A 26844-nucleotide genomic window follows, 5' to 3' on the forward strand; every position below is an offset into this window, starting at 1 on the left:
GAGCCACATCTGGGCCGCGCACGACCGGTCGTGGCCCCTTCTCGACCGGTCGTGACCAATCATGGACTTGCACGATTCGAACTCTAGCAAGCATCAATTTTTTGGGTTCAAGGTTCTCGACCGGTCGTGCGCTATGCACAACCGGTCATGGAGTCCACTCGACCGGTTGTGGTTACACAGATTTGTTTCTGAATCTGATGTGGACTGCGGATTCTGTGTCGCTTTTCGCAAGGGTGCGAAAGGGAAGTTGCCAAAACTATAAATTGGGGTCCTTATGGCTATTCTAAGGTTAAAAGGTAAATATTGGGATATATTTCTAAGGTGTTGGCAAAGGATTTTCTTTGTACTTCCAAAGGAGAAATTAGTATATTGTCTTGTAATCTTCATTCTTCATAGTGGAAGTTTATATCCATGGGTTTTTACCCTAGATTGGGGTTTTTCCACGTATATCTTGTCGTGTGGTTTATTTTGAATTGTTTTGATCGGTTTCTAGTTTATATTTTTTCTTGTTTATCGTTTGTGAGTGAGGCCTGAGATTCGGTATCAACTCACTGCGTTGTTGGCGTATTGCACAACAACTGGTATCAGAGTTATTAGTTTAGTTCTATTGGGAGCGATGACGGAAGAAGGAAAAACTAGAATTGAGAAGTTTGATGATTCAAACTTTGCCTTCTAGAAGATGCAGATGGAGGATTATCTGTATTAGAAGGACCTCTATATTCTTCTAGGAGGAAAAGAGAAGAAACCAGAAAAGATGACAGATGATGAATGGTTTTTACTGGATGGGAAGGCTTTAGGAACGATCTGACTCTCTTTGTTTAAGAGCGTCGCCTTCAATATATCCAAGATGAAAACTACAAAAGAATTAATGGAAGCCCTAGCCACCATGTATGAAAAGCTCTCAGCATCCAACAAGGTTTATCTTATGAAACAGCCATTCAACCACTACCAAAAAAATGGGCAAAGTATATAGACAATATAGATTTTTAGCTACGGATTGCTACAGATTATATCTGTAGCAAAAAGGTTGCTACACCATTGAAAATTGACGGTCCTGTAATGAACTTTTTGAGTCCCACCACAATATATGTGTTTTATCTAATCCTTCCATCTGTTTTTAAATATAATTTTAGGTATCATCCCAAAAAATGAGGTATTTTTATGGCTCAAATGGACCACACGATAGGAAATAGTAGAGATTAAATCACGCGTGATGTCTATGGTGTGGTCCAGTTGGGCGTTCAATATATCTCATTTTTGGGATTATTATCTAAATTTATTTATAAAAAATAAATGGACGGAACAGATAAACCCTATATACATTATGGTAGGCCCCACATAGGTACCCAACCTATGCCCAATATAATTGGGCGCGCACTCAAAACAGAGCCGCGCGCCCAAATGAATATGTGGCACCCTTCAATTCCTCTCTCTCTCTCACTCTCTCTCTCTCCACCCAAAACCGATTCCCCTCTTGCACCCTAAACCCTTTCTCCCTCCCTCTCTCCCTTTCTCTCAATCATCCCATTTTCGTTGGGGCCAAGCGGCGAGGATAATAGCTAGGACAAAATCCCCAAAGAAGGGAGAAGAGAGAGCGAAGAATGGTGAAGGGAAGGATGGGAAGCACAGCGGTGGAGAAAACCACAAAAGAGCTTCGTAAAGAGATCGAAGAGCTCCATAGACAGCAGTGGGAGGTCTCTCTCTCTCTCTCTCTCTCTCTCTCTCTCTCTCTCTCTCTCTCTCTTTCTCTCTCTCTCTCTCTGGAACTCTCTCTCTCTCTCTGTCTATTTCGGCGTAAAATTCCTCCTAATTTTGAAACTCCTTTGGAACAGATCACAGAACGCCTTCGAGATCCTAGAGGCATCCGAAGTGCTAGATTGACTGCCAACGGGCCACGCAACTTTGGCGGTCCTAATGGAGTTCGTCGACGGGGTCTCATCAGACCTGTAGGCTCTGCTCTTCCTTCCTTTTTCTATCTCGTGTTTCCTTTTCTTTTTCTTTTTTTTTCTTTTTAAATTTTAGTTTTTATTGGATTCTGCTTTGATTTCAGGTGGATAGGGTTGACTTCGAGGATCAGTCTGCACTAAAGCGGCGGCTTTCTTCAACAGTGGTCAAGGTAATCTTGATGAGGGAAATGTATATTGTTAGTATCTTGATGAGGAAAATATATACTGTTAACATCATGCTACTACTCATGGGGCCCGCCATTAAGTGGGACCCATGGTGGATGGGAGTTACCTGTTGTGTATCCACCATTAAATGATCCTAACTGTCAAATTTGAACGTTGGTGATTGTAAGCCCCATATCCTAGACCGTACCGTTCCATAGACTTCTATGGTCTTCTCGGTCGAATTCCGGCAACCTTCGACCCTTAACCGGTACTTACGCGTGACCCTGATTCACACGCCGTCAATCCGAGTCGACTCAACCCAAGACTTATACCCCTGCGACCGCGCCATCGCCGCGGTTCCGATGCCGTGTCTCGCGCGCCGATCCGATACTCTGGCTAGGAGATGTGGGCCAGCGTTCGGTACGAGGAAAACGCCGATCGTTGCAAAACCCGAGAGAATCTCTACAACATGTCACCTCAATCCATCAATCAATCCCATCAAGGGTCAAGTACATGTCAAGTACACATCACCTTTCACCCATTCCCAAGCAACCACAAAGTCAAAAAGTTCTTACAAAGCCTATACCTTTCTTACACCATTAGCCACAAAAGTCAAAAGTCTCTTACATCCATCACTCCATCACCCATCACTCTCTCTCTCTCTCCCTTTACAATGCCTTTTTAAGCATTCCCAAGCATCAAAGGTGGCCTACTTTCTTACCCCTTCATCTCCCATCTCAACTATCCAAACCTCATCTCCTCCGTTGGAATCAAAGCTAAGGAGCTAAGGAAGCCAAGGGAGTAAGAAGATCGAACGGTGGGTGTGTCATAGGCTAGATTTTCATGTGTTTATGATGGGCCAAGTGAGGCCAACCGATCAATGGTTTGGATCTCACTTTGGACCCTAAGATATGGCCGATGGCCCACTTGGATCATCATGATCATTCCATGATGGGGCCATTCTCCATGGACCCCATCATGATGTTTATTTTTCTTGCATACTTAGGGTCATCTAGACCGTCTATTTTAGTAAAGAAGGGATCTCCACCATTGGATTTTGATTTAATGAGCCCACATGTAATGGGACCCACTTGATTTATGTTGTAGATCAATGAAGGGAGGGCCCATAGTACCGGGTTCCTCCATCACGCGTGTCCCACTCTCTATCTCTCTCTCTCTCTATTTCATTTTCTTTTATGAGATCATGATATAGTTGTGGCCCACTTGAATGGACCCCACCATGAGGCATGTATTCTATCCAAACCATCTACAAGTGGGGCTCACTTTGTGTGTTGTATCTACACCATCCTCCATAAGGTGGCCCACCTAAGCAGGGCCCACCCCTAATGTATTTGTTAGGTGCAACGTCCAGCGTCCAGGGATGCTGGACGTGGTTTGGAAAACACAAATATCAGCTTGTTTCCAAGCTTATGGGTGGCCCACTCATGTAAACCCCACCTTGATGCATGTGTTCAATCCATGCCGTCCAACCTTTTCCTCAGACCATTTTAGGCGTTGAGCCAAAAAATGGAGTCAATGCGAGGTGCTAGTGGACCATAGCATAGCAAACAGTGTGTCTACCATTAAAATCTACCCTGAAGTAGGGAATGAAAAAAACCAAAAAAGAAGAAGAAGAAAATAAAGTGTCAATACAGAAGGAAAATAATGAACAAAAAGTACAGAAATTTACGTGATTATATATATATATATATATATATATATATATATATATATATATATATATATACATATAAAATTTGAGAATGTACTTATATTTAATGGCAGCAGGCAACGCCTGCGCACGCCCGGGCGAACGGGCGGACGAGCACTGTCCACGGCTCTTCATGTGGGCCCCACCTTGATGTTTATTTGTCATCCAACCCGTTCACAAGGTGGACCACTCCTAGCAGTGGGCCCCCTCCAAATTTCAGCTCCATCCACAACTCAGGTGGCCCACACTGCAGGAAACAGTGATATTAAATTTCTGCCGTTGAAACTGTTTTGTGGGCCACAGAAGTTTTGGATCAAGATGAAATTTGTGTTTTTCCTTTCACTCAAGTCTATGTGACCTTATCAACAGGTTGGATGGCAGGAAAACATTATGGTGGGCCACACACGTGGAACCCACCATTGTTGTATGTGTTACCACACCGTCCATTGCTGTGGATGGTGGAACCCACCAGATGTATACGTTTTATTCACACCATCCAGTGGACGGTGGAGCCCACAGTGATATAAGTGTTTTATTCACACTGTCCAATGACAGTGGGACCCACCATGGTACATGTGTTGCATCCTGTTCACACCCCAAGTGCAGGGTTGTGATGTAGTAATAAACTCGGTAAGATCGAGGTCGAATCCACAGGGACTGATACCTGTACGTTATCTGAAACCAAGTAGAACTAGAACTAAACCAAGATGTGATCTAAACCAAATAGAATTTAAGAAATAATTGTGGAATAACTATCTAAAACTTTAAGGAATTCAAAGGAAGGAGACTAGGGTTTCAGAGGATCCACTTGTAGAGATCAAGGAGATCTTATGCCTGCATCAAGGATTATGGAATTCAAACTGAACTTACTTGATCTGATTTTCAAGAGATGAAAAGTATATGAATTAGAATGGATTCCATCATCAAACCATGCCCAGGAGACAAAGTAAACAACAGAAGTAAACTAATTACCAACCAACCAACAATGTATGAAGATCAGGAAGGGTACTGTCATCTTACCATGCCCATGGAACAATAATGAACAACAGGGCTTCCTTACTTCATAAACATAAAAAGGGGAAAGAAATATTCAAAGCCATTGCAAACCCATTGTAATTTCAGTCACAACAGACCATTAAAGACTAAGAAAAATATTCCTTGAATAATCAAACCACAATCAAGTTTAATTCACAATTAAATAATTAAATAAAGTCTCCCATCTCGCTACAGGCTTCACCTCTTAGCCCTAACTAAGAGGTTTAGCCAACCATGATTAGGCTAAAATCCTTAGGGTTCATAAGGAAAGAAGAAAATAACAGCCTAGAAAAATAAGAGAAAGAAAATAAGAAAATAAGGGAAAACTTCCCTTTCCTCTTCCAGTCTTTCCGTTTACCCAAGCCAGCAACTCTCTCTCCAGCCAAGTCTTTCCAATTTCCAGCCCCAATCCTCACTCACGTGCCAGCCCTCCAAAACTCCCCAGCAGCCGAAAACCCACCTGCTGCTTCCCACGGCTCAGCAGCAGCCAACCTAAACCGAGCACATCTCTCTGTTTCTCTTTTTCTTCCGTTTCTCTTCCTTCAATCCTCAAAACCGAGACTCCCTTGAATGCCCCCTCCATACGTTTTCTCTCTCCTTTTATCCTTCCTGCAGACGGAGAGTGCGAAAGACCCGTTTACGCACGGCAGCGTGCACAGCAGTTCTTTCACGCACGGCAGCGTGCGCAACAACAGAAACTTCTTACGCAAATTTTCCGGTGGGGCCCGTTCTTAAGTTCGTACAGGAGATCCACCCCGTTCACTAGCTGCTCCTCGAAATTTTGACTGGAGGTGACTGGTTTTGGAATGCTTTTGACGCGGCCAAACGTAATAATCACGCTGCAATCGTCGCAGGGCTATCCGTTTATGACTGCTGAAACTAGCCCGTGTGTATGCATGAGTTCACAAAAATCAACATGGGTTTGACCAGATCATACCCCTCTGCATTATGGATGGCTCGGATTGATGATTTGGTCCGTGATGATGGCCCACTACGATCATCCGCAGCCTCTGTTTCGCAGACAGGAACAGAGCCGCGGACGTCGTTTAGTCGGTGGTGACTGTGGCCACACTAGAATTCCAATGTCGAATCCACTCCGTCCATTGTTTTCAGGACGAAAAACCGTCTGGGATTGCTCGGTTTTCGATCCAAAGTGTGGTGTCTCATGAGAGTGTAGCCCAGCCGTCCATCCTGCGTTTAAATAGAGATCTATGCATATGTCTATGCATGGGACCAGACGGACAGCTAGGAGTTGGTCTTGGCTGTGTCCTGAGTCCGGTGAACGGTTCGGATCATCGATCCATATAACGAGTGGGGCCCACTAGCGAAAAATGGACGGACAGCGTAAAGACGCTGTCCGTTCTTACGCAGAAGAGAGAAGGAGACGGTCAGCGGCGGGTTTGACCAGACCGGCTGGTCCGGTGCGGCTCATGTGCGAGTGCACTAATTGCACGTTTAACTTGTTTGGAGTCCATGATAATGGATCCCGAATATTCGCTCCGTTCATCTGTCTTATCTCCTCAGATAATGGGTTGAGACCAAATTTTAAGCATATCCAGATATAAGGTGGGCCCAAAATCAATGGTTTATGGGCTGATCTGAGCGTTGGGCCACTTTCAGAGGGATCCAATGGCTGAAATTTGACGTGTACGGTTCATTTATAGTCCTCGGGCCACATATAAAGTTTCGAACTGATCAGATGGTGGGAACCCTATGATCTTGCATTCTGGACACTTTTCAGGCCCCTTGAGCTTCAGTTTCTCGATTTTCACGGACCCCTGGTGTATAATTCCGTCGCTCTTGGTCTCCTAAAGTCCGTTCCTTGCCTTAGTGCTTCTGAAGCGTCAAATCCATGCATTTACCACCCTTTTTCAGTCCAGGCTCTTAAACACACCCTGCTTTACAAACACGATTAAATCAGCCATTAAACGGTATTATGTTTGTAGATCTAGGTAACAACTGGGTCTGATATGCAATATTTGACCCTCAACACATGCAAACCGTTCAGCTATTTTGAAAGCTCATTTCATGGTATGAGCTAAAGAATGAGCCAGATCCATAGTCCAAGTGGACCCCACCTTGGCATGTTGTGAGGCCATTAGATGTATTTGTGGCCCATGGTTGAGGCCCACTTTGATATATATGTAAGGCCCATGGGTTGAGGCCCATTTGAGGTATTAGGGGCCCATGGGTTAAGGCCCATTAAGATGTATTGGGGCCTATGGGTTGAGGCCCATTTGAGGTATTAGGGGCCCATGGGTTAAGGCCCATTAAGATGTATTGGGGCCTATGGGTTGAGGTCCATTTGATGTACATATGGGGCCCAATTGGTGTGGCCCATTTGATATACGTAAGACCCATGAGATTAGTGTTCACTCCCCAAGTATAGGGTTGTGATGTAGTAATAAACTCGGTAAGACCGAGGTCGAATCCACAGGGACTGATACCTGTACGTTATCTGAAACCAAGTAGAGCTAGAACTAGACTAAGATGTGATCTAATCCAAATAGAGTTTAAGGAATAATTATGGAATAATTATCTAAAACTTTAAGGAATTTAAAGGAAAGAAACTAGGGATTCAGAGGATCCACTTGTAGGGATCAGGGAGATCTTTTGCCTGCATCAAGAATCATGGAAATCAAACTGAACCTACTTGATCTAGTCTTCACAAGATGAAAGGTATATGAATTAGAATGGATTCCATCATCTAACCATGCCCAGGAGACAAAGCAAACAACAGGATTAAACTAATTACCAACCAATCAATAATGTATGAAGATTAGGAAGGGTATCGCCATCCGACCATGCCCATGAGACGATGGTGAACAACAGGGCTTCCTGACGTCATAAACATTAAAAGGGAAAAGAAATATTCAAAGCCATTACAGACCTATTGTAATTTCAGTCACAACAGACCATTAAAGACTAAGAAAAATATTCCTTTAATAATCAACTAAAATCAACATCAGTTCAGTCTAAACAAAAGGCACAAGCAAAAAGGTCCCCCATCACGCTGCAAGCTTCACCTCTTAGCCCTAGCTAAGAGGTTCAGCCCCACATGAATGGGCTGGATCCAAAACAAATACAATAGAAAGAAAAGAATAGAAAAAAGAAAAAAAACAAAAATTACTTTCCTAGCTCCCTGTCGAACATCCCACGTTAAAGCCTTCCAAAACGAGCCCTCCTGTTGCCTCTCTCTCTCTATCTGACGTCCCCTATTCAAGCATGACCTCTTCTCCACGTTTGAAACTCTTTTTATAGCTTTTGGAGTGGTGGAAATCGGAATTGGGAAGCTATCGCACGCGCAGCGAAAGCCTTTTCGCAGCCAAGTTCGGGGCTTCATAACTCTCGCGTTCCTTGCATTATTTCTGTAAAATCAGCGTCTCTTGGAAGTGTTTTAGCTGGCCTACACGATGGACGGTTCAGATCTACCATATGATCAAAGATGGTGGGCCACAACTGCCTGGAAAGTCCGATTTCGCGGACGTGCGTAGCCTTTCGCACGTCCGGCGCTGACGTGATCGGTGGGCCCCACAGAGGTATTTTCTGGAAAATCCACCCCGTCCATTGGATTCAGGACGAAATTTCGGTCAAGAATGGATAGTTTTGAACGTCCATTGACGCGGCCCAGAGAAGAAATCACCTCAAAAATCGTTTTGAACGTCGCAGGACCGCCAGTTTGTGGCCTCTGTATCGCGCACGTGTGCTTGCATGGGTCCAAAAGTTCAGCAAGGTTTTGTAGTAGTCGAGGCCCTCTACACGATGAACGGTTTGGATTGTCCACTTGGACAATGTGTGGGGCCCACTAGCGTCCGTAAAAACGGACAGTTCCGTCCGTTACACGGCGTGAAACGGCAATTGACGTATTTGGGAAGAAGACGCTGCTGACCTGTTTTGGTGCGGCTCGCGTGCGTTGTGTACCTTATGTACATGCTGTATAAACGGAGCCCATTGTGATGTTCTATCAAAATCTAAACCATCCATTTGTTTCCTCATATTATTTAAACCGCCGAGACCAAAGTTGAGACAGTTTCAGATATCAGGCGGGCCCAGAATCAATGGTTTATGGGCTGATCTGTCAGTTGGAGTACTTCCATAGTGATCCGAGGGCTGAAATTTGATATGTACGGTTAATTTATGGCCCTCAGGCCATGTATAAAGTTTTGAGCCAATCAGATGGCGGGAACTATGTGATCTTGCATTCTTCACCAATTTCGGGCCTCTTTAATGTGAATGGCCTGATTTTCTCGGATCCTTGATGCATAATTCCATCGATCTTCGTCCCCTGGAGTCCGTCCCTTGCCTTGGGTATCATCAGAGCGTTAAATCCATGGTTTAAGCACCCTTTTTCAGTTCATGCTTGTAAATACACTCTGCATCACAAATACAATTAAATCAGGCTATTAAACGGTATCATGCTTGTAAATCCATGCAATAAATGGGTCTGATATGCAATATTTGACCCTCAACACAACCCCCAACCAGCATTTTGCTAGTCCCGAGCAAAGTATGCGAAAAGTAAGTTGAGAATTACAGAACAATTTCTACAAACTCGAGAGATTTATGAAAAATAATTCAGATATTCGAATTCTAAGATTTATGAATGTTGGCATTACTTTCTCCTAGAATCAAACTCACGGTACTTCATAATCAAACTCAAATATTAATCCATTAATTAGAACAATGCTAAATATTGAATTTCATGGATGTATAGTCTAATCTCGACTTGTCAACATTAAGTTTTACCTCGATATTTAAGGATATCATTGGTAACAACTAAGAGAATTCACGATAACCCAACTTGGCTTACACATTATCTTTTTATTCTTTTATTTTTGATGATTTTTTTTTTTTTTTTTTTTCATTAGAAGTAACGCCAAGAAGAGGGATCAGATCCTCACCTATAGGGAGCAAACCTAAGGTAAAGACTGTACACCCAACTTTTTCACATATCATTCATGGGGAATCGAATCCTCACTTATAGGGAGCAAACCTATGGTAAAGACTGCTCGCCCAATCTATTCAATTTCTCAAGTTGGTTCCTTTCATGTTTAGTGATTACCAAGTTAATCCTTTAATATCAAACTGAAACCTTAATATGCAAGTGAGATGTGTCCTGCGAATTCATGACTCAATCAATGTTTACAAATTCTAATAATGGATTAACAATTCAAACTTAGCTGTGAAATTTAATAGATAACTGAATCTAAGAGTCATGAAGTACCAACATCACGCATCTTGAAATTCTAAATGCCCTAGATGGCCGTCAAAATCACTTCGAATTCATCAGAAAGCCTGAAAAATTAAAAATTTTCACAACTTTTGCTCAAGACCAAGAAATACTGATTAGGAAACCTAATCTCCCACCCCCAACCAAAAATCTACATTGTCCTCAATGTAAAAGAAATAAACATGCAATGCACATGGGACAAAATAAGTAAATGAGAAGTGATAGGAAGATAATACCTGAAAAAATCAAGAGGCTTTCCATAGCCATTTACGTAAAAGGGGGTCAGTACAAGAGAGAAACCAATAACAGTAAAGACAAAATCCTACCTATACCACTTTCGCAGGTGCTCTCGATTGCATTTAGCATATGCAACAAGCCTTTAAACCCCTAGGTTGCCTCTAGTGGACGAGTTGTAGTCTCGTGAGGGTTTGCAGTAATGTTACCCACAAACATTGAACTAACTAATGATAAAAACGAAATGAAATGAAGAGCTGGGTTGCCTCCCAGGAGCGCTAAGTTTACCGTCTTCAGCCAGACAAATAAAGCAACTATCCTAGTCCTAAGAAAGCAAGGAAAAACTACTGAGTCAAGCCGCAAGGTTCCTCTTTCGGCCAGTATCTTGATAAGTTTCTCAGTAAGTTCCTCAATAGGATCATCCAAAAGCCCTTTTTGCAATAGGCTTGGACGCCTTGGAGCATGACCTTCCATAGAAACTTATGTACCTCGTTAAAGTTTTGCTGTTGATTCGCTTGAGGTATCCAAAATATATATGATTCACCTGTGTCAGAAAAAGTTGCAAAGTTAGTATCCCATGGTGAATCAGAGACTACAGGTAGATCAAATTGAGAAAAATTTTCAGGAAGTGGTGTAGTCTCAACACATTCCAAAGTAGCAAACTTCAGTTCAATTTTCAGCTCCTCCTCCCCTAATGGTAAACATTCAGGGTCTGTGGAAGAAGGGGCTTCAAAGTAAGGGTTCTCTCGGTCAGTGATGACTACCGAGATGTTGTCTTGCAAGGCATTCACTATGTCTCTTATCATGGGATCATTTGAATCTGCAAAGTGTGCCAAACAATCATCAAAAGAGTTGGGACATTCAACTGAGGGTGATTCATTTTTCACATTAAAGCTTGTGATGATCTGCCCAATGAATCCATTGTCTTTAAAGGTAAACGGAGGTGTGCTCTCTTGCTCCAGCCCTGCACAGATAGATTGAAAATCAATAGGGGAAGCATCGATGTGATCACTTTGTTCATTGAAACTACTCAATCGAGGTGTTGAATTGTCAAACGTGTACAGCTCAAATGGTGGCCTCAACTTAGTTGTTTCAATTTCCAAGGTCGTAGCGAGCAACTCGTCCTTCTCCCGAATCACATCATCATTTAATTCAGAGGAGTGGTCCAAACATGTTTCACAAGAGTTAGAAGGGTCTATTGTAAGGGGCTCATCCTCCACCTTAAAATCAGACATGTCAGGTGAGGGGAGTGGCTCATTATGACCGACCACTTCATGTACGTCTTGATCATTGACCTGGACCAAACTTGAGATTGATTCTAGGGGACTTTGGGCTGTATATTCATGATCATCATCCCAATAAGCATCATTGTCTAATTCCGTGCAGTACACATTTGGGATAGGGTTGCTCTCCTCACATTCTACACCTAAGTTCGGTTGAGGTTTGAAAAAACTAACCTCTACGTCATCATTGAGATCCTGTGTGTCATGTGAGGAAAGTGTGTCATCATCACTGTATTTGAAAGATACCCATGTATTTCCACCATTCTTTTGAACAGTCATTGAGATCGACTCATCGGGGAATTGAACCGTATGCTCATTAATGGAATCCAACTCCTCATTCCAAATTTCAGATTTCTTCAAAAGCAAGTGAGGATCATTTTCCTCGCATTGTATTTCTGGATTGGATTGTAGTTGGGATGAGCAAGCTTCCTCTATCCTATCGAGGCGCGAATTGAGTGCTTCCATTGCTTTTCTAATACACTCCATGTTATGCTGAAATGAATTCTCTTGGATCGTTTCTGGTTGGTTCTCAAAGGTAGGGTATTCAAGAGAATAATCATTACAACATGTTGTTGGTTCATCTTCCCAGTTTTGATGGTTCCACTGGTTATAGTCATACTGATCATACATGGGAGAACATGATGGTTGATAATAATCCTCATTCCCATAATTATGATCGTATACAGACCTATTAGCCGATGGAGCATAACGTTCTAGTCGGTTCTCAATGTCTGTTCTCGATGGAGAAAAATCTTGAGGTATACGTTGAATTCCACAACCCTCAGGCATTCCCCAATATCTCTTATCCATCTCGGCATATGCACGTACTCACGCTTCCATAGTAGAACCCTAACTCTGAGTCTAATTCTAAGAAAAATAGAAGAAAAATCCTACAAAAATATGGAAAGTAAGAGGAGGAGAAGTTAGAAAGAAGGTACCAAATGAGAAGTTCCTATGTTAAGATCCTGTAAAAGAAAATAATAGAAAGTTAGTTTCTAAAAAGAAGACCTAGAATTAGAAAGTCTCTAAAATAGAAAATCGAAGCCTAAAAATAAAATAAATGAAAGATGAGTTAGTTTCTAAAATTAGAAAGAATTTCTAAAAAGGGAAATAATTGTCCTAGTTTCTAAAAATAAAAGATGAAAGTTTAAAAATAAACTAGTTCCTAAAAATAGAAAAAATACTAGACAATAGAAAATTCTCAAAACTCAAATTCTAATTCTAAAAATAGAAAAAGTAGAGGAATTAGAAAGGGATTACCAGTTTAGAAGTTATTTCAGGATCCTACAAAACAGGAAAACAGGTTAGTTTCTAAAAATAAAATAATAGTTTCTAAAAATAAAATAAAATAAAAACATTTAACCTAAAGTTAGTAAAATCCTAATCTTATCCTAATTCTAAAACTAATTAATTTCAGAAAAACGTAACCATCAGTCCCCGGCAACGGCGCCAAAAACTTGTTCACTCCCCAAGTATAGGGTTGTGATGTAGTAATAAACTCGGTAAGACCGAGGTCGAATCCACAGGGACTGATACCTGTACGTTATCTGAAACCAAGTAGAGCTAGAACTAGACTAAGATGTGATCTAATCCAAATAGAGTTTAAGGAATAATTATGGAATAATTATCTAAAACTTTAAGGAATTTAAAGGAAAGAAACTAGGGATTCAGAGGATCCACTTGTAGGGATCAGGGAGATCTTTTGCCTGCATCAAGAATCATGGAAATCAAACTGAACCTACTTGATCTAGTCTTCACAAGATGAAAGGTATATGAATTAGAATGGATTCCATCATCTAACCATGCCCAGGAGACAAAGCAAACAACAGGATTAAACTAATTACCAACCAATCAATAATGTATGAAGATTAGGAAGGGTATCGCCATCCGACCATGCCCATGAGACGATGGTGAACAACAGGGCTTCCTGACGTCATAAACATTAAAAGGGAAAAGAAATATTCAAAGCCATTACAGACCTATTGTAATTTCAGTCACAACAGACCATTAAAGACTAAGAAAAATATTCCTTTAATAATCAACTAAAATCAACATCAGTTCAGTCTAAACAAAAGGCACAAGCAAAAAGGTCCCCCATCACGCTGCAAGCTTCACCTCTTAGCCCTAGCTAAGAGGTTCAGCCCAACATGAATGGGCTGGATCCAAAACAAATACAATAGAAAGAAAAGAATAGAAAAAAGAAAAAAAACAAAAATTACTTTCCTAGCTCCCTGTCGAACATCCCACGTTAAAGCCTTCCAAAACGAGCCCTCCTGTTGCCTCTCTCTCTCTATCTGACGTCCCCTATTCAAGCATGACCTCTTCTCCACGTTTGAAACTCTTTTTATAGCTTTTGGAGTGGTGGAAATCGGAATTGGGAAGCTATCGCACGCGCAGCGAAAGCCTTTTCGCAGCCAAGTTCGGGGCTTCATAACTCTCGCGTTCCTTGCATTATTTCTGTAAAATCAGCGTCTCTTGGAAGTGTTTTGGCTGGCCTACACGATGGACGGTTCAGATCTGCCATATGATCAAAGATGGTGGGCCACAACTGCCTGGAAAGTCCGATTTCGCGGACGTGCGTAGCCTTTCGCACGTCCGGCGCTGACGTGATCGGTGGGCCCCACAGAGGTATTTTCTGGAAAATCCACCCCGTCCATTGGCTTCAGGACGAAATTTCGGTCAAGAATGGATAGTTTTGAACGTCCATTGACGCGGCACAGAGAAGAAATCACCTCAAAAATCGTTTTGAACGTCGCAGGACCGCCAGTTTGTGGCCTCTGTATCGCGCACGTGTGCTTGTATGGGTCCAAAAGTTCAACAAGGTTTTGTAGTAGTCGAGGCCCTCTACACGATGAACGGTTTGGATTGTCCACTTGGACAATGTGTGGGGCCCACTAGGGTCCGTAAAAATGGACAGTTCCGTCCGTTACACGGCGTGAAACGGCAATTGACGTATTTGGGAAGAAGACGCTGCTGACCTGTTTTGGTGCGGCTCGCGTGCGTTGTGTACCTTATGTACACGCTGTATAAACGGAGCCCATTGTGATGTTCTATCAAAATCTAAACCATCCATTTGTTTCCTCATATTATTTAAACCGCCGAGACCAAAGTTGAGACAGTTCCAGATATCAGGCGGGCCCAGAATCAATGGTTTATGGGCTGATCTGTCAGTTGGAGTACTTCCATAGTGATCCGAGGGCTGAAATTTGATATGTACGGTTAATTTATGGCCCTCAGGCCATGTATAAAGTTTTGAACCAATCAGATGGCGGGAACTATGTGATCTTGCATTCTTCACCAATTTCGGGCCTCTTTAATGTGAATGGCCTGATTTTCTCGGATCCTTGATGCATAATTCCATCGATCTTCGTCCCCTGGAGTCCGTCCCATGCCTTGGGTATCATCAGAGCGTTAAATCCATGGTTTAAGCACCCTTTTTCAGTTCATGCTTGTAAATACACTCTGCATCACAAATACAATTAAATCAGGCTATTAAACGGTATCATGCTTGTAAATCTATGCAATAAATGGGTCTGATATGCAATATTTGACCCTCAACAATTAGGCCCATTTGATGCATTCTAAGGCCCATGGGTTATGGCCCATTGCAATGTACATAAGGCCCGTTGGTGAGGCCCATTGATACGACCCATTAGGTGAATGTAAGGCTCATGTGATACGACCCATTTGACGTATTGAAGGCCCAATGGGATGTACCTAAGGTCCATTGTAATGTGCGATCCCAACATGGTTTATGTAATGATATTTATGACGGGCTATGCCTTGGAAGCAATGGTGGTTTAACGTCCACATTGCAAGTATAGTGTTGGTTAAATGTCCGCATTATGACTTTCCTTAGGGCTCATTGTTAGGTTCGTACATGTAATGTGTAGGCCGTCTAGGCCCATCTTCGTTATGAACATCATCCATCCTATATAACATGTTTAGTTCCATGATTCATGATCATATGCATCATACGTATGCTTGATATGAGAAATGACTGATCATAGCATATGCCTTCGGGCAGATTGTTTAGGGGCTCCTGGATAGGGGGTGTTGCCCTACATGAGCGCACGATACGCGCAGGATTGCTGTATGACTGGATAGTGTGATTCATGTATTCGTATTGTGTGATATGGTTACTGTACACCCTAGCGATATCAGGGCCGTAGCCTCTACAGACGTATCGTGATTGGCAGGGTTGGATACCGAAAATATTGTTCTATATGGGGTACTATAGATATCCCTAGGTGAAAGTCCCTAAACCCTTATGGTACCAAGAGGTTGCTCCGACGTCTAGACCGAGTGGGTACATAAGCGCCAAGTGCCGATTACCAGACAGTTGTGCTTTTCACTGTGTCGTGGTCGGTTGGAAGGGGGTGCAGCCTTACCTGCCCGAGAGGAGGGGACAAAGCTAAGCTGAGTCTGACCAGCTCGAGGAATGGGTCCGCTATTGACGAGCCGAGCCCGATATTGACAAGTAGATAGTGAGGTCTTTTCCACTCACCTTATTACGCGCGATGGGACGGCAATCTGGCTTGGAGTGTACTAGACCCCGGTGATATTCCAGAGTTGAGCTGTATTGATATGTGGACTTAGATGAGAATTTGCATGCTTGAGTTACATTTCGCACCGCATGGCCTTGGTATGGCCAACATCATCCATGCCTCGCATCGCATAGCCTTGGTCGGCTAGTAGCATTCATGGATTCATCAGCATGCCGCATTACTCTGATACTACATAACTACTACCTTGTGCACACACTTACACCACCCTCTAAGCTTTTCATAAGCTTATGCACGACCGTTATGTGCAGGTGACGTTAGAGCACAGCAGCGCTGAGGCAGGAGCGCTTTGTTGATCATCTTGAAGCTTTTTGTTTATTATTATTGTATTTCCCTTTATACTCATTGTACTTTTAAAGTTTTTTATCATAGTGAAAATGTGATAAAGTTTTTGGTTGTTGTTTGTGGGTTATGCCTTTGGTTATGCTTATTATGAATCAAACTGATGTTGAAAATCCTCCTCGTAGCATCCCAGGATCGGAACCTGGCGAATGGGCACTGGGAGCCGAGAATGGGGTTCTACGGAGGCTGTCGGAGCCAGATTCGGCGATCGGGAATTTTGTGAGCCCGGTTTCCGAGTTTGGGGCGTGAAAGAAGTTATTGTCTATTTTCATCTGTTGCTGTGAATCACCTGATAAAGGATACATTTGGGCATGGCCCATCTGAAGTTGCGGCCCATGGAATCCATGGGTTACCAGAACTCGTAACACATGGGTACCGTTGCTGGGTCAAATGATAATAAGAAGAAAGAACATAATTTTCTATTGATTGAGTATCATATAATATGATACCGTTGGGATGCACACTTTCAAGTTCTTTTCAACTTTTTTAGTTAGTCATTTTATTATTTGATAAAGGTTGAGGAAGGAGAACTCACAGAGGATGCGGCTGGAGCAAAAGCTGCGAAGGAACCGGATTTAACCACAGAAGGAGGACCTGCTGCAATGGAAGCGACTGATAGAAGGGCGTTCGATCTGCAGCTGCATGACAGCTTTAGGAGGGATGGGAATCAGAGGGAGTTGAGGATGATGGTATGGAAGATCTACAAACTGTCTTTTCTCATTTGGTTGTGGGAATTGCTTGAGCTGGAAATGTTGCTCATCGGTTGCATTTTCAGGACGTCGAAGCTCAACCAACGGAGCACGTGCCAAGGGTCTTGCCGAAAGATAAAGACCCGAGTTTGGTTAAGAGGAACAGAAGAATGCTGGGACAGCTGTTGGGGATATTAGAGGTAATTCGTAGCAATTATGCTGCAATATTCGATGTTTTTTATATATCATAAATCATGATAAATAGAAAAAAATTATTTATAACACAGACAAGATGGCGTGTAATCTATGATGAGTAGATACCAATTAAGATTCAGAAGACACTGGTATGGAGATGTAGCAAACTGTTCAACATGATATCATTAAAATATTTATTATTAGTTCAGAAAATCATGTTAAATTATAATATAGGATACGGTTTTCTTCCTTACAATTAGAATATTGTTAGTTCAGGAAATCATGTTAAGCCATATCTTACAATTATTGGTCAAGTACCAGTGTATCACATATCAGCATTGGTTAGGTGTCTTGTTATGTTGATATAGGCATCTTGGTATCCTAGCCAGTGATGCACAAGTGTAAAACATGAAGACTGGTTGGGATGAAGGCTAATATCACACTGGATTTGATTGCTTATTCATGGTATAGGCCAAAATTATTAATTGGATGAATGCAACTGTTTGAATGGAGGACTTTACTCCACTATTGACAAGATGAGGGAGAGCGTAAACACAAATCTAGATTTATAGAGGGGTCCTTTAAAATTAGTTGGACTAAAACATAGTATATGGAGTGCAGTTTTAGCAGCAATGGGAGTGGGGTGAGGAATTAGTTAAGATTGTTGACCAAGAAGTTTAACAAAATGACCACTTCAATATCTTGGTTCGATAATTCACAAGAGTAGAGAGATTAAGTAGGATCTTGCTTATCGAACTCAAGTGGGGTGGAAGAAATGGAGATATGCCTCTAGAGTTTTATGTGATCATTGTGTACCACTCAAACTGAAAGGGAAATTTTAACAGGGTTTTCTGTCACTTGTAATGCAACACGTTCACCGTATATGATGGCATGGATAAACTTCATTCCTAACTGTCTAAATGCGGTCCCTATTGTGATAGGAACATAACCTGAAATTCATGCTGATTGGACAATCCTAAGTGTCTGCTTGGTGATGATTGTTAAAATGGTGGCTGATCCCTTATTCTAATAGTTATGGACATGTGAAACATCTTGCTTTAATATGCAGTTGTTTCAGTAAATCATCTATATAAGACCCGTGACATATTTTGGATGGACCCATAACCAATTCATGCTATCAAAGTCAATATATAATTGTGTTTGGAATGTGTGTGGGAAACAGAAGCATGAGCAGCCTTTAATCGCCCTACTGATTGATGACTAAAACACTCATTTGGCACGATGTTTTCACTTCATTTTTATTTATGTGAGTGTGAATGTAAGCATGTACCTTACTCCATGCCATTTACTCATCTGTTTCAAGTGAGATTGGTGTGGTAATTTTGATGGCACATTTCAGTAAATGCTAATGTTGCACAAAGATCGACTCATTTTTATCGCTTGTCCCAAAATTTCGGCACTTGCATGTAAGTTCATCTCCGGCTCAATTATATCTAATGGATGCAAACATTAAGATTTCAGTGCTTTTAAGCATGTTATATTTGAAGTTTGATAGGAAAAAAAATCTTCTATTGTTAAAATCCTAAGCAGGCTGACATTAGATTGTGAGAGTTGTTTATGCATTCTGGCATGCTTGGTCTCAGTTGTTCCCAACCCCCTTGATAAATGTTTGGGTTGCCGAGTTGAGGTAGGTCTGGAAATTGGGTCTCAGTACATGCCCAATTTTCAATCCTAACCTGTGAGCTATGGAATTGAGCTTTGGTAGTCTCACTAGCCAAATACTCACCCCTCCAAATTTAAAGGACTCTTATAATGAGCTTGGAGATCTCTAGTGTGCTGGAAAATTCTACTACAAATACATTGTGAGGTTACAAACCAATGATCTACTGTTCTGAGCATAATGAATTATGTTATAATAGATCATTTTGTTTTCTAACTTCTTGCCTGGACCACAATGAGTCATCCAAATAGGCCCTTTGTATTTTTTTTTTCTACTTTTGGCAATCGTTTGATGTAGAGATCTCACAATTTAATCAGCCAATTAGACAAATTTTCAAATGAAGTTCATTGCTCATTAGTTAGATGTGTCTTCAACACACATTTATGTACAACCTATAACCTTCAAAAGGTGGCCCCTATGGACGAATGCCCCTTTGATCCCCGAGAATCAAGCTGGTCCATTTATTAGGTGGCAATGGATGTCTAAAGAAATGGGTGGCTTGGAAAATGACAACCAATGAGTTCTAGATCTGAAGCTACAGTTCACTTCATCTTCATGCATTTCTTGTTGCCTCAATAAACTTCTGTATGTTTAGTTCTGGATTGCCATGGATCATTCTGCAATTATCTCCTTCAAGTCTTTCAAAAGTTTTTTATTTTTAAATACTCCTTTAAATCTCCACTATTGAACAGGTGAGCTGCCCCACATGTGTCAAAATGGCATGTATGTCCAACATATGAGCCTGGTGCCAGGTCTGGCACTATATATATATGAACATGCCTTGTACCTTTTTTTTTTAGAAATAGAAAACAAGTTAATATCCTTCACCGTCATGTCTTAAACCACACTTAAGATTTCTAAAATATAAAAACCAATAAAGAAAAGCTTATGCCATAGAGACTAAAATCCCAAATAACTTGAAAGTATCTCAACTTTCTAATAGTTTCAACGAATCTGATCGGGCAACACAAAGTCGCATACATTATTGATCAGAATTACATGAACAAATTAGGCCTCGATGCCTTGAATGTTGTCTTAAGCTTCCTAGTTGGTGGCCTAACCTTCTTGAACACCAACGGGAACTTGATTTTGGAATCATGAAATTGCTTAGTATTCTCTCTCTTGTAAAGCGAGTCAGGTATGGTAGCTGTCTTGATGATCTGAATGCAAGGAGACCTTACCCTGTGGCAAGAAGCCATCTCGTCATACATCTGCTCAACAACACCATTAAGATGTAAAGGATCTCATTTCTTTTTTTAAAAAAAATAAAATTGAATTTGTTTATGTCTGAAGTTGTTTGTTTACTGTATTCTTCTCTTGCTTAGAATGATATGTCAAAAATCAAGAAGGTAATTGAAGAACTTGATGAAAAGAAGAAAGAAACACTAAAAGTTACTCGGGTTAAAGTGAACAAGTGAGTCAACACTTCTCTGCTTTCATGTTCCAGTTCATATTTTGTTTTCTTTCTAGTTGAAAATCAAGAATGTCATTTATGTATTTGCTCAAAATTAATGGAGCAGACCCAGATGTGCGTCGGAGCTATTCGGATGAGCAGGGGTCCCTGGAAGGTGGGAACCGCTGTTATGACCATGATGAAGCTGTCCATTTCCTATGGACAGCATTAGAGGGGCCTGGCCATTTAGACAGGCCATGTTTATGTATTTACTCGAAATTGATAGAGCAGACTAGGATATGCGTCGGAGCTATCCGGATGTTGAGCGGGGGTCCCTGGAAGATGGGAACTGCTGTTATGACCATGATGAAGTTGTCCATTTTCTACGGACAACATTGGAAGGGCCTCGCCAATTGGAGCAGGCCGGGTTTATATCTGTATTTGCAGGGACCACACCCTTAACCTATAACCTAAACCTATTCTCAAATCCCAAAACCTATAACCTAAACCTTAACCTAAACCTATAACCTATAACCTATAACCTAAACTCAATTCCCTAAACCTTAACCTATAACCAAACCTAAACCTATACTTATAACCTAAACCTATTCTCAAGTCCTAAACCTCAACCTAAACCTATAACAAAACCTATAACCTACACTTATAACCTAAACCTAAACCTATAACCTAAAACCTAAACCTAAACCTAAAACCTATATGTATTCTCAAATTCGAACCCAAACCAGAACCCAATTTCCTAAACCTAAACCTTAACCTATTGTCAATTCCCTAAACCGTAACCTACAATCGAACCTAAACCTAAACCTTTAACCAACACTTATAACCTAAACCTAAACCTGTAAACTTAACCTAAACCTAAACCCGATCCCGAACCCAAATCCAAATCCCTAAATCCTTAACCTAAACCTAAAACCTAAACGTAAACCCGATCTTAAACCCGAACCTGATTTCCTATACCTAAACCTTAACGTATTATCAAATCCCTAAACTTAAACCTACACCTAGTCATAATCTTAACTCCCTAACCTAAACTTAAACCTAAACTTGAAAACCCAAACCTAAACCCGATCTCGAACCCAAACCTGATTTCCTAAACCTAAACCTTAACCTATTCTCAATTCTCTAAAGCTATAACTTATAACCTATAACCTAAACCTAACCTAAACCTATAACCTTAACCTAAACCTTTAACCTAAACCTAAACATATAACCTTAACCTAAACCTAACCCAAACCTATAACCTTAACCTAAACCTAAACCTAAACCTATAACCTTATCCTAAACCTAGGTTTTGAGTTTAAAAGTCCATCCTAGGTTTGAACACATTATTCATGTTGGATTTTGCCATTGTTTAAAAGATTTGTAGGTACATTTTTTATTTCTCCATATATAAGTGGTTTTTTTTTTTTTTTTTGTCTTTCTTCCTTTTGAGATGTGTACAAAGGCATGCTTGATTGATTGTGTTTACAAATATTATTTTATACAGGCTGACAAACTAAAGAAGTCAGTGGAGGATGAAAGTGATCTTGTGTCGAAGTCCACAGAAGTTACATCTGCAGTTTCAAGGAAAGAAGAAGCTCTATCTTCTACATTTGTTGAAATTGACCATTTGAAGGAAGAAAATTCTGTAAAAATGTGAGCATTATGGAATGCATATAGAGGGTGTTTACTGTGTTGGAGTGTATTTGTTTCTTGTACATGAGAGCACGCCTTAGTTGTAATTCTTATGATAGGTTGAGCAAAGTGAAGTATTGTTTATTTAGAAATGTGAATGTAGGATGCATTGTATGATTTGATTGCTATTTGTAATAAACGTATCATTTCATTTTTTTCTGATTGCATTTTATGTGCTATTTCTATCAGTATTAAGCTTAGATGAGTTATCAATGACAATAGGTTCTTGCAATGGAAACAGGTCGCAGTATGACAATTTATTAAAAAATAGCTAGAAATATAATTCGTAGCTATAGCTACGGCTTTTGTCCATAGCTATTGGTATCTATTGCTATGGATATTATTGGTGCTATTGGTATCTACTACTATGGATAAAATCTCTTTTGCTACGGATTATATCTGTAGCACGTCCGCCACAATTGATGGGGTAGTTAAAGCTATTGCTACGGATATTATCCATAGCAATAGATACCAATAGCTACGGATAATATCCGTAGCTATTGGTACCTATTGCTACAGACTATATCCGTAGCAATAGGTACCAATAGCTATGGATATAGTCCGTAGCTGGATCTTTAGCTACCCCACTAATAGCGGCGAACGTGCTACGGATATAATCCGTAGCAAAAGGGCTTTTGCTACGGTTTTTGCCCGTAGCCTTTGCCCGTTTTTCTTGTAGTGAACATGAAGATGTCAGATGGTGGGAGCGTGGCTGAACATCTAAACAAGTTCAATATAGTCACGAGCCAGCTGGAATCTGTTGGCATTGTTTTTGAGGATGAAGTCAGGGCGTTATTGATCTTATCCAGTTTGCCAAACAGATGGGATGGTTTGGTGATTGCTGTGAGCAATTCTTCAGGTTTGACAAAGCTGAAATTTGATAATGTGGCCGGTCTAATTCTCAGTCAAGAATCTAGAATAAAGGCATCAAGAGTTTCAAGGGATTCAGGGAATACTTTAAACGTTGAAAGAAGATGAAGATCGCTACACAAAGGAGGCAATAAACACAGGCGTTCTAAGTCGAGGAAGAAGTCCAAGGGACTGAAAGACAAAGACGGGTGTTGGCATTGTGGCAAAAAGGGGCACATGAAACGTGATTGCAGGTTACTCAAGAAATAAGAAGGAAGCTCTCAAAGCGAGAAGGATTCAGTGAATCTATCTGAGGAGAGTAACACAGAGGCGTTGCTCTTGTCTCTTGATGCGAGGAATGAGTCATGGGTTATAGACTCGGGTGTTTTATTTCATGCCACTTCGTGTAAGAAAATTCTGCGTGATTATGTGTCAAGTGACTTTGGGAGAGTCTACCTAGGTGATGATGAGTCGTGCAGTATTGTTGGAAATGGAGACGTTCATATAAATTAGAAAGGCGGAACGGCGTTGAAATTAAAGGATGTTAGACATATACCGAGTTTGAGAAGGAATCTGATCTCAGTGAGGCAATTGGCCGATATTAATTATGTGACGACATTCACCAGTGATTCCTAGAAGATTACAAAAGGTACCTTGGTGATATCTCGAGGTAAAAAGGAAGGTACTTTGTATGTGACTTCAGGATCGTATAGTTCACTCACAGTCACATCAATTGGAGTGAATGGGCAGTTATGGCATCAAAGGTTGGGACATATGAGTGAGAAAGGGATGAAAGTGTTATTGTCAAAAGAGAAGCTACAAGGGCTGAAGTTTATTGACTTGAATTTCTGCGAGGACTGCGTATATGGCAAGCAGAAGAGGGTAAGCTTCAAGAAGACGGGACACGCTCCAAAGACGCATCTTTTGGAGCTTATACACACTGATGTGTGGGGACTAACACAGGTATTATCTCTTGGTGGTTCACGTTATTTTATTTCCTTTATTGATGATGCTAGTAGGAAACTATGGGTCTATTTCTTAAAACATAAATCTGATGTATTTAAGAAGTGAAAAGTTATGGAAGAAAATGAGACAGGTAAAACAGTAAAATGTCTCAGATCTGATAATGGGGGAGAGTACTATGATAAGAGATTTGAGGAGTATTGTGTAGTAAATGGAATCAAATATTAAAAAATAATTTCAGGGACACCGCAGCAGAATAGTGTTGCTGAGCGCATTAACAGGACCATCCTTGAGCGCACCAGGAGTATAAGGTTACATGCAGGGTTGCCCAAGACCTTTTGGGCAGATGCTGTGAATACTACTGCATATCTCATCAATAGAAGTCCCTCAACACCATTGGATGGTGGGCTACCAGAAGAAACGTGAATTGAGAAAGAAGTGAACCTTGCACATCTCAGAGTGTTTAGTTGTACTTCATATGTTCACATTGATGCAGAGCACAGAAACAAGCTAGATGCGAAGTCTAGGAGGTGCACGTTTATAGGCTACGGGCAGTATGATTTTGGGTACAGGTTTTGGGATGCAGAAAATAGGAAAATCATCAGAAGCAAGGACATAGTCTACAATGAAAAAGTAATGCATAAAGACAGTGTGCAGAAAAATGAGGCCGAGGAGAAAGAATTCGTAAAGTTGGAAGAGTTATAGGACACGGGTGTTACGGCGCCACAGGATGATCATGCACAGGAGCTTTATGAGGCAGAGCTGCATACACCGGTTGTGAGGAGGTCTACTCGGGAGAGGAGACCCATGGTCCGATACTCACCCTCCTTACATTATCTACTACTGACAGATGATGGTAAACCAGAGTGTTTTGAAGAGGCATTACAGTCGGATATACAGGTTAAGTGGGAGCAGGCCATGGATGAGGAGATGGACTCTCTTGAGTCCAATCATACATGGGAGCTAGTCACTCTACCCAAGGGTAAGAAAGCTCTTCATAATAAGTAGGTTTACAGACTAAAGGAGGAGCACGATGGTTCGAAATGTTACAAGGCTAGATTGGTTGTGAAAGGGTTTTAACAAAAGCTAGGTATCGATTTCACTGAAATATTTTCACCGGTAGTAAAAATGTCTACGATTCGCATGGTCTTGAGCATAGTGGCTTTAGATGACTTACATCTAGAGCAGCTAAATGTTAAGACAACCTTTCTTCATGGGGATCTTGAAGGAGAGATATACATGCATCAGCCGATAGGATACGTGGCACCAGGAAATGAGAACAACGTGTGCAGACTGAAGAAGAGTCTATATAGCCTGAAGCAGGCCCTGAGGTAGTGGTACAAGAAGTTTGACAGTTTCATGTCGGAAAACAGTTACAGAAGATATCATGTAGACCACTGCTGTTACTTGAAGAAGTTTGATACGTCGTATATCATCCTTCTTCTGTACGTTGATGATATGCTTGTGGCCGGTTCAAGCATAAAGGACATCTCAGATCCCAAAAGACAACTGTCTAAAGAATTTGCCATGAAGGATTTAGGAGCTGCAAAACAAATCCTAGGCATGAGGATAAAGTGTGATAGGAAAAATAAGAAATTAGTTTTGGCACAGGCAGAGTATATAGTCAAGGTACTTGATCGATTCAATAGTGGAGGTGCTAAGCCAGTTAGCACTCCATTAGCCAACCACTTTAAGTTATCTAAGGAGAAAAGTGCAAAGATGCAAGAGGAACAAGATTACATGGCTAAAGTCCCATAAGCGTCAGCTATTATGAGTCTCATGTATGCTATGGTGAGCACGAGGCCAGACATTGCTCAAGCATTGGGAGTTGTTAGCAGGTTCATGAACAACCCTAGAAAGGACCATTGGGAAGCTGTGAAGTGGATCCTTAGATACCCGGTAGGTACTAAGGATGTAGGGATGTGCTATGGTTGATCGAAAATCAAGCTATAAAGCTACGTGGATTCAGATTTGGCAGGAGACATCGACAACGGAAGAAGCACTACAGGTTATGTCTTTACTCTGGGTAGTGCTGCAGTTAGTTGGGTCTCTCAGTTACAAAAGATAGTATCTATCAGTACAACAAAAGCAGAATATGTTGCGGCTACAGAAGCGTGCAAGGAGATGGTATGGATGCAAGGTTTCATGGAAGAGTTGGGTAAGAAGTAAGTAGATTGTAAGTTGTACAGTGACAGTCAAAGTGTAATATACTTGGCTAAGAATTCAGCCTTTTATTCAAAGACCAAGCATATTGTCATCCGATATCACTTCATACATTCATTACTGGAAGATGGATCGATTGCTCCAGAGAAGATTCATACAAATGAGAATCCTGCAGACATGTTGACTAAGGCGGTCACATGAGACAAGCTGAAGCTCTGTTCATCTTTGATTATTCTTCGGGCTTAAACATGGAGAAGTGGTGCACTCCGAATGAAGAAGACAAAGGTTTATGGCGATGTTTCTCCAAGTAGAAGATTGTTGAGAAGTGGAGCCACATCTGAGCCACGCACGACCGGTCATGGCCCCTTCTCGACTGGTCGTGGAGCCCGCTCGACCGGTCGTGTTCACTCGTGGACTGGCACGATTCGAACTCCAGCGAGCATTAGTTTTTTGGGTCTGAGGTGCTCGACTGGTCGTGGGCCATGCATGACCGGTTGTGAGGTCCGCTCGACCTGTCATGCAGACTGCTCGACTGGGATGCAGATTGCGGATTTCTGTGTCGCTTTTCGCAAGGGTGTGAAAGGGAAGTTACCAAAATTATAAATTGGGGTCCCTAGGGCTATTTTAGGGTTAAAAGGTGAATATTAGGATACATTTCTAAGGCGTGGGCAAGGGATTTTTTCTGTACTTCCAAGGGAGAGGTTA

General features: G+C 41.4%; 2 protein-coding genes across 2 annotated transcripts in view; both read left to right on the top strand.

Moving 5' to 3' along the window:
• LOC131220837 (nuclear-pore anchor-like) overlaps positions 1-22279 on the top strand; it is a 102728-nt gene extending 80449 nt beyond the window's left edge. Inside the window, exon 5 of the mRNA XM_058215687.1 lies at positions 22171-22279. The gene's annotated coding sequence lies outside the window, so the exon portion shown is untranslated. The remainder of the gene's footprint in view (positions 1-22170) is intronic.
• Positions 1481-17495, top strand: LOC131220836 (uncharacterized). The gene is made up of 5 exons (XM_058215685.1): positions 1481-1694; positions 1833-1946; positions 2051-2116; positions 17027-17200; positions 17287-17495. The coding sequence occupies exons 1-5, from the start codon at positions 1602-1604 to the stop codon at positions 17449-17451; spliced, it is 612 nt and encodes a 203-aa protein (XP_058071668.1). The 5' UTR covers positions 1481-1601; the 3' UTR covers positions 17452-17495.
• Positions 22280-26844: the final 4565 nt, after the last annotated feature.

Source organism: Magnolia sinica, chromosome 12 (genome assembly GCF_029962835.1).
Source record: "Magnolia sinica isolate HGM2019 chromosome 12, MsV1, whole genome shotgun sequence".
Taxonomy (NCBI): domain Eukaryota; kingdom Viridiplantae; phylum Streptophyta; class Magnoliopsida; order Magnoliales; family Magnoliaceae; genus Magnolia; species Magnolia sinica.

Excerpts from the sequence above, each read along its gene's own strand:
- LOC131220836 (XM_058215685.1), top strand. The coding sequence starts at position 1,602 with ATGGTGAAGGGAAGGATGGGAAGCACAGCGGTGGAGAAAACCACAAAA. Across the intron at positions 2,117-17,026 it reads TTTCTTCAACAGTGGTCAAG|GTTGAGGAAGGAGAACTCAC; the intron begins GTAATCTTGATG and ends TATTTGATAAAG. Across the intron at positions 17,201-17,286 it reads AGAGGGAGTTGAGGATGATG|GACGTCGAAGCTCAACCAAC; the intron begins GTATGGAAGATC and ends TTGCATTTTCAG.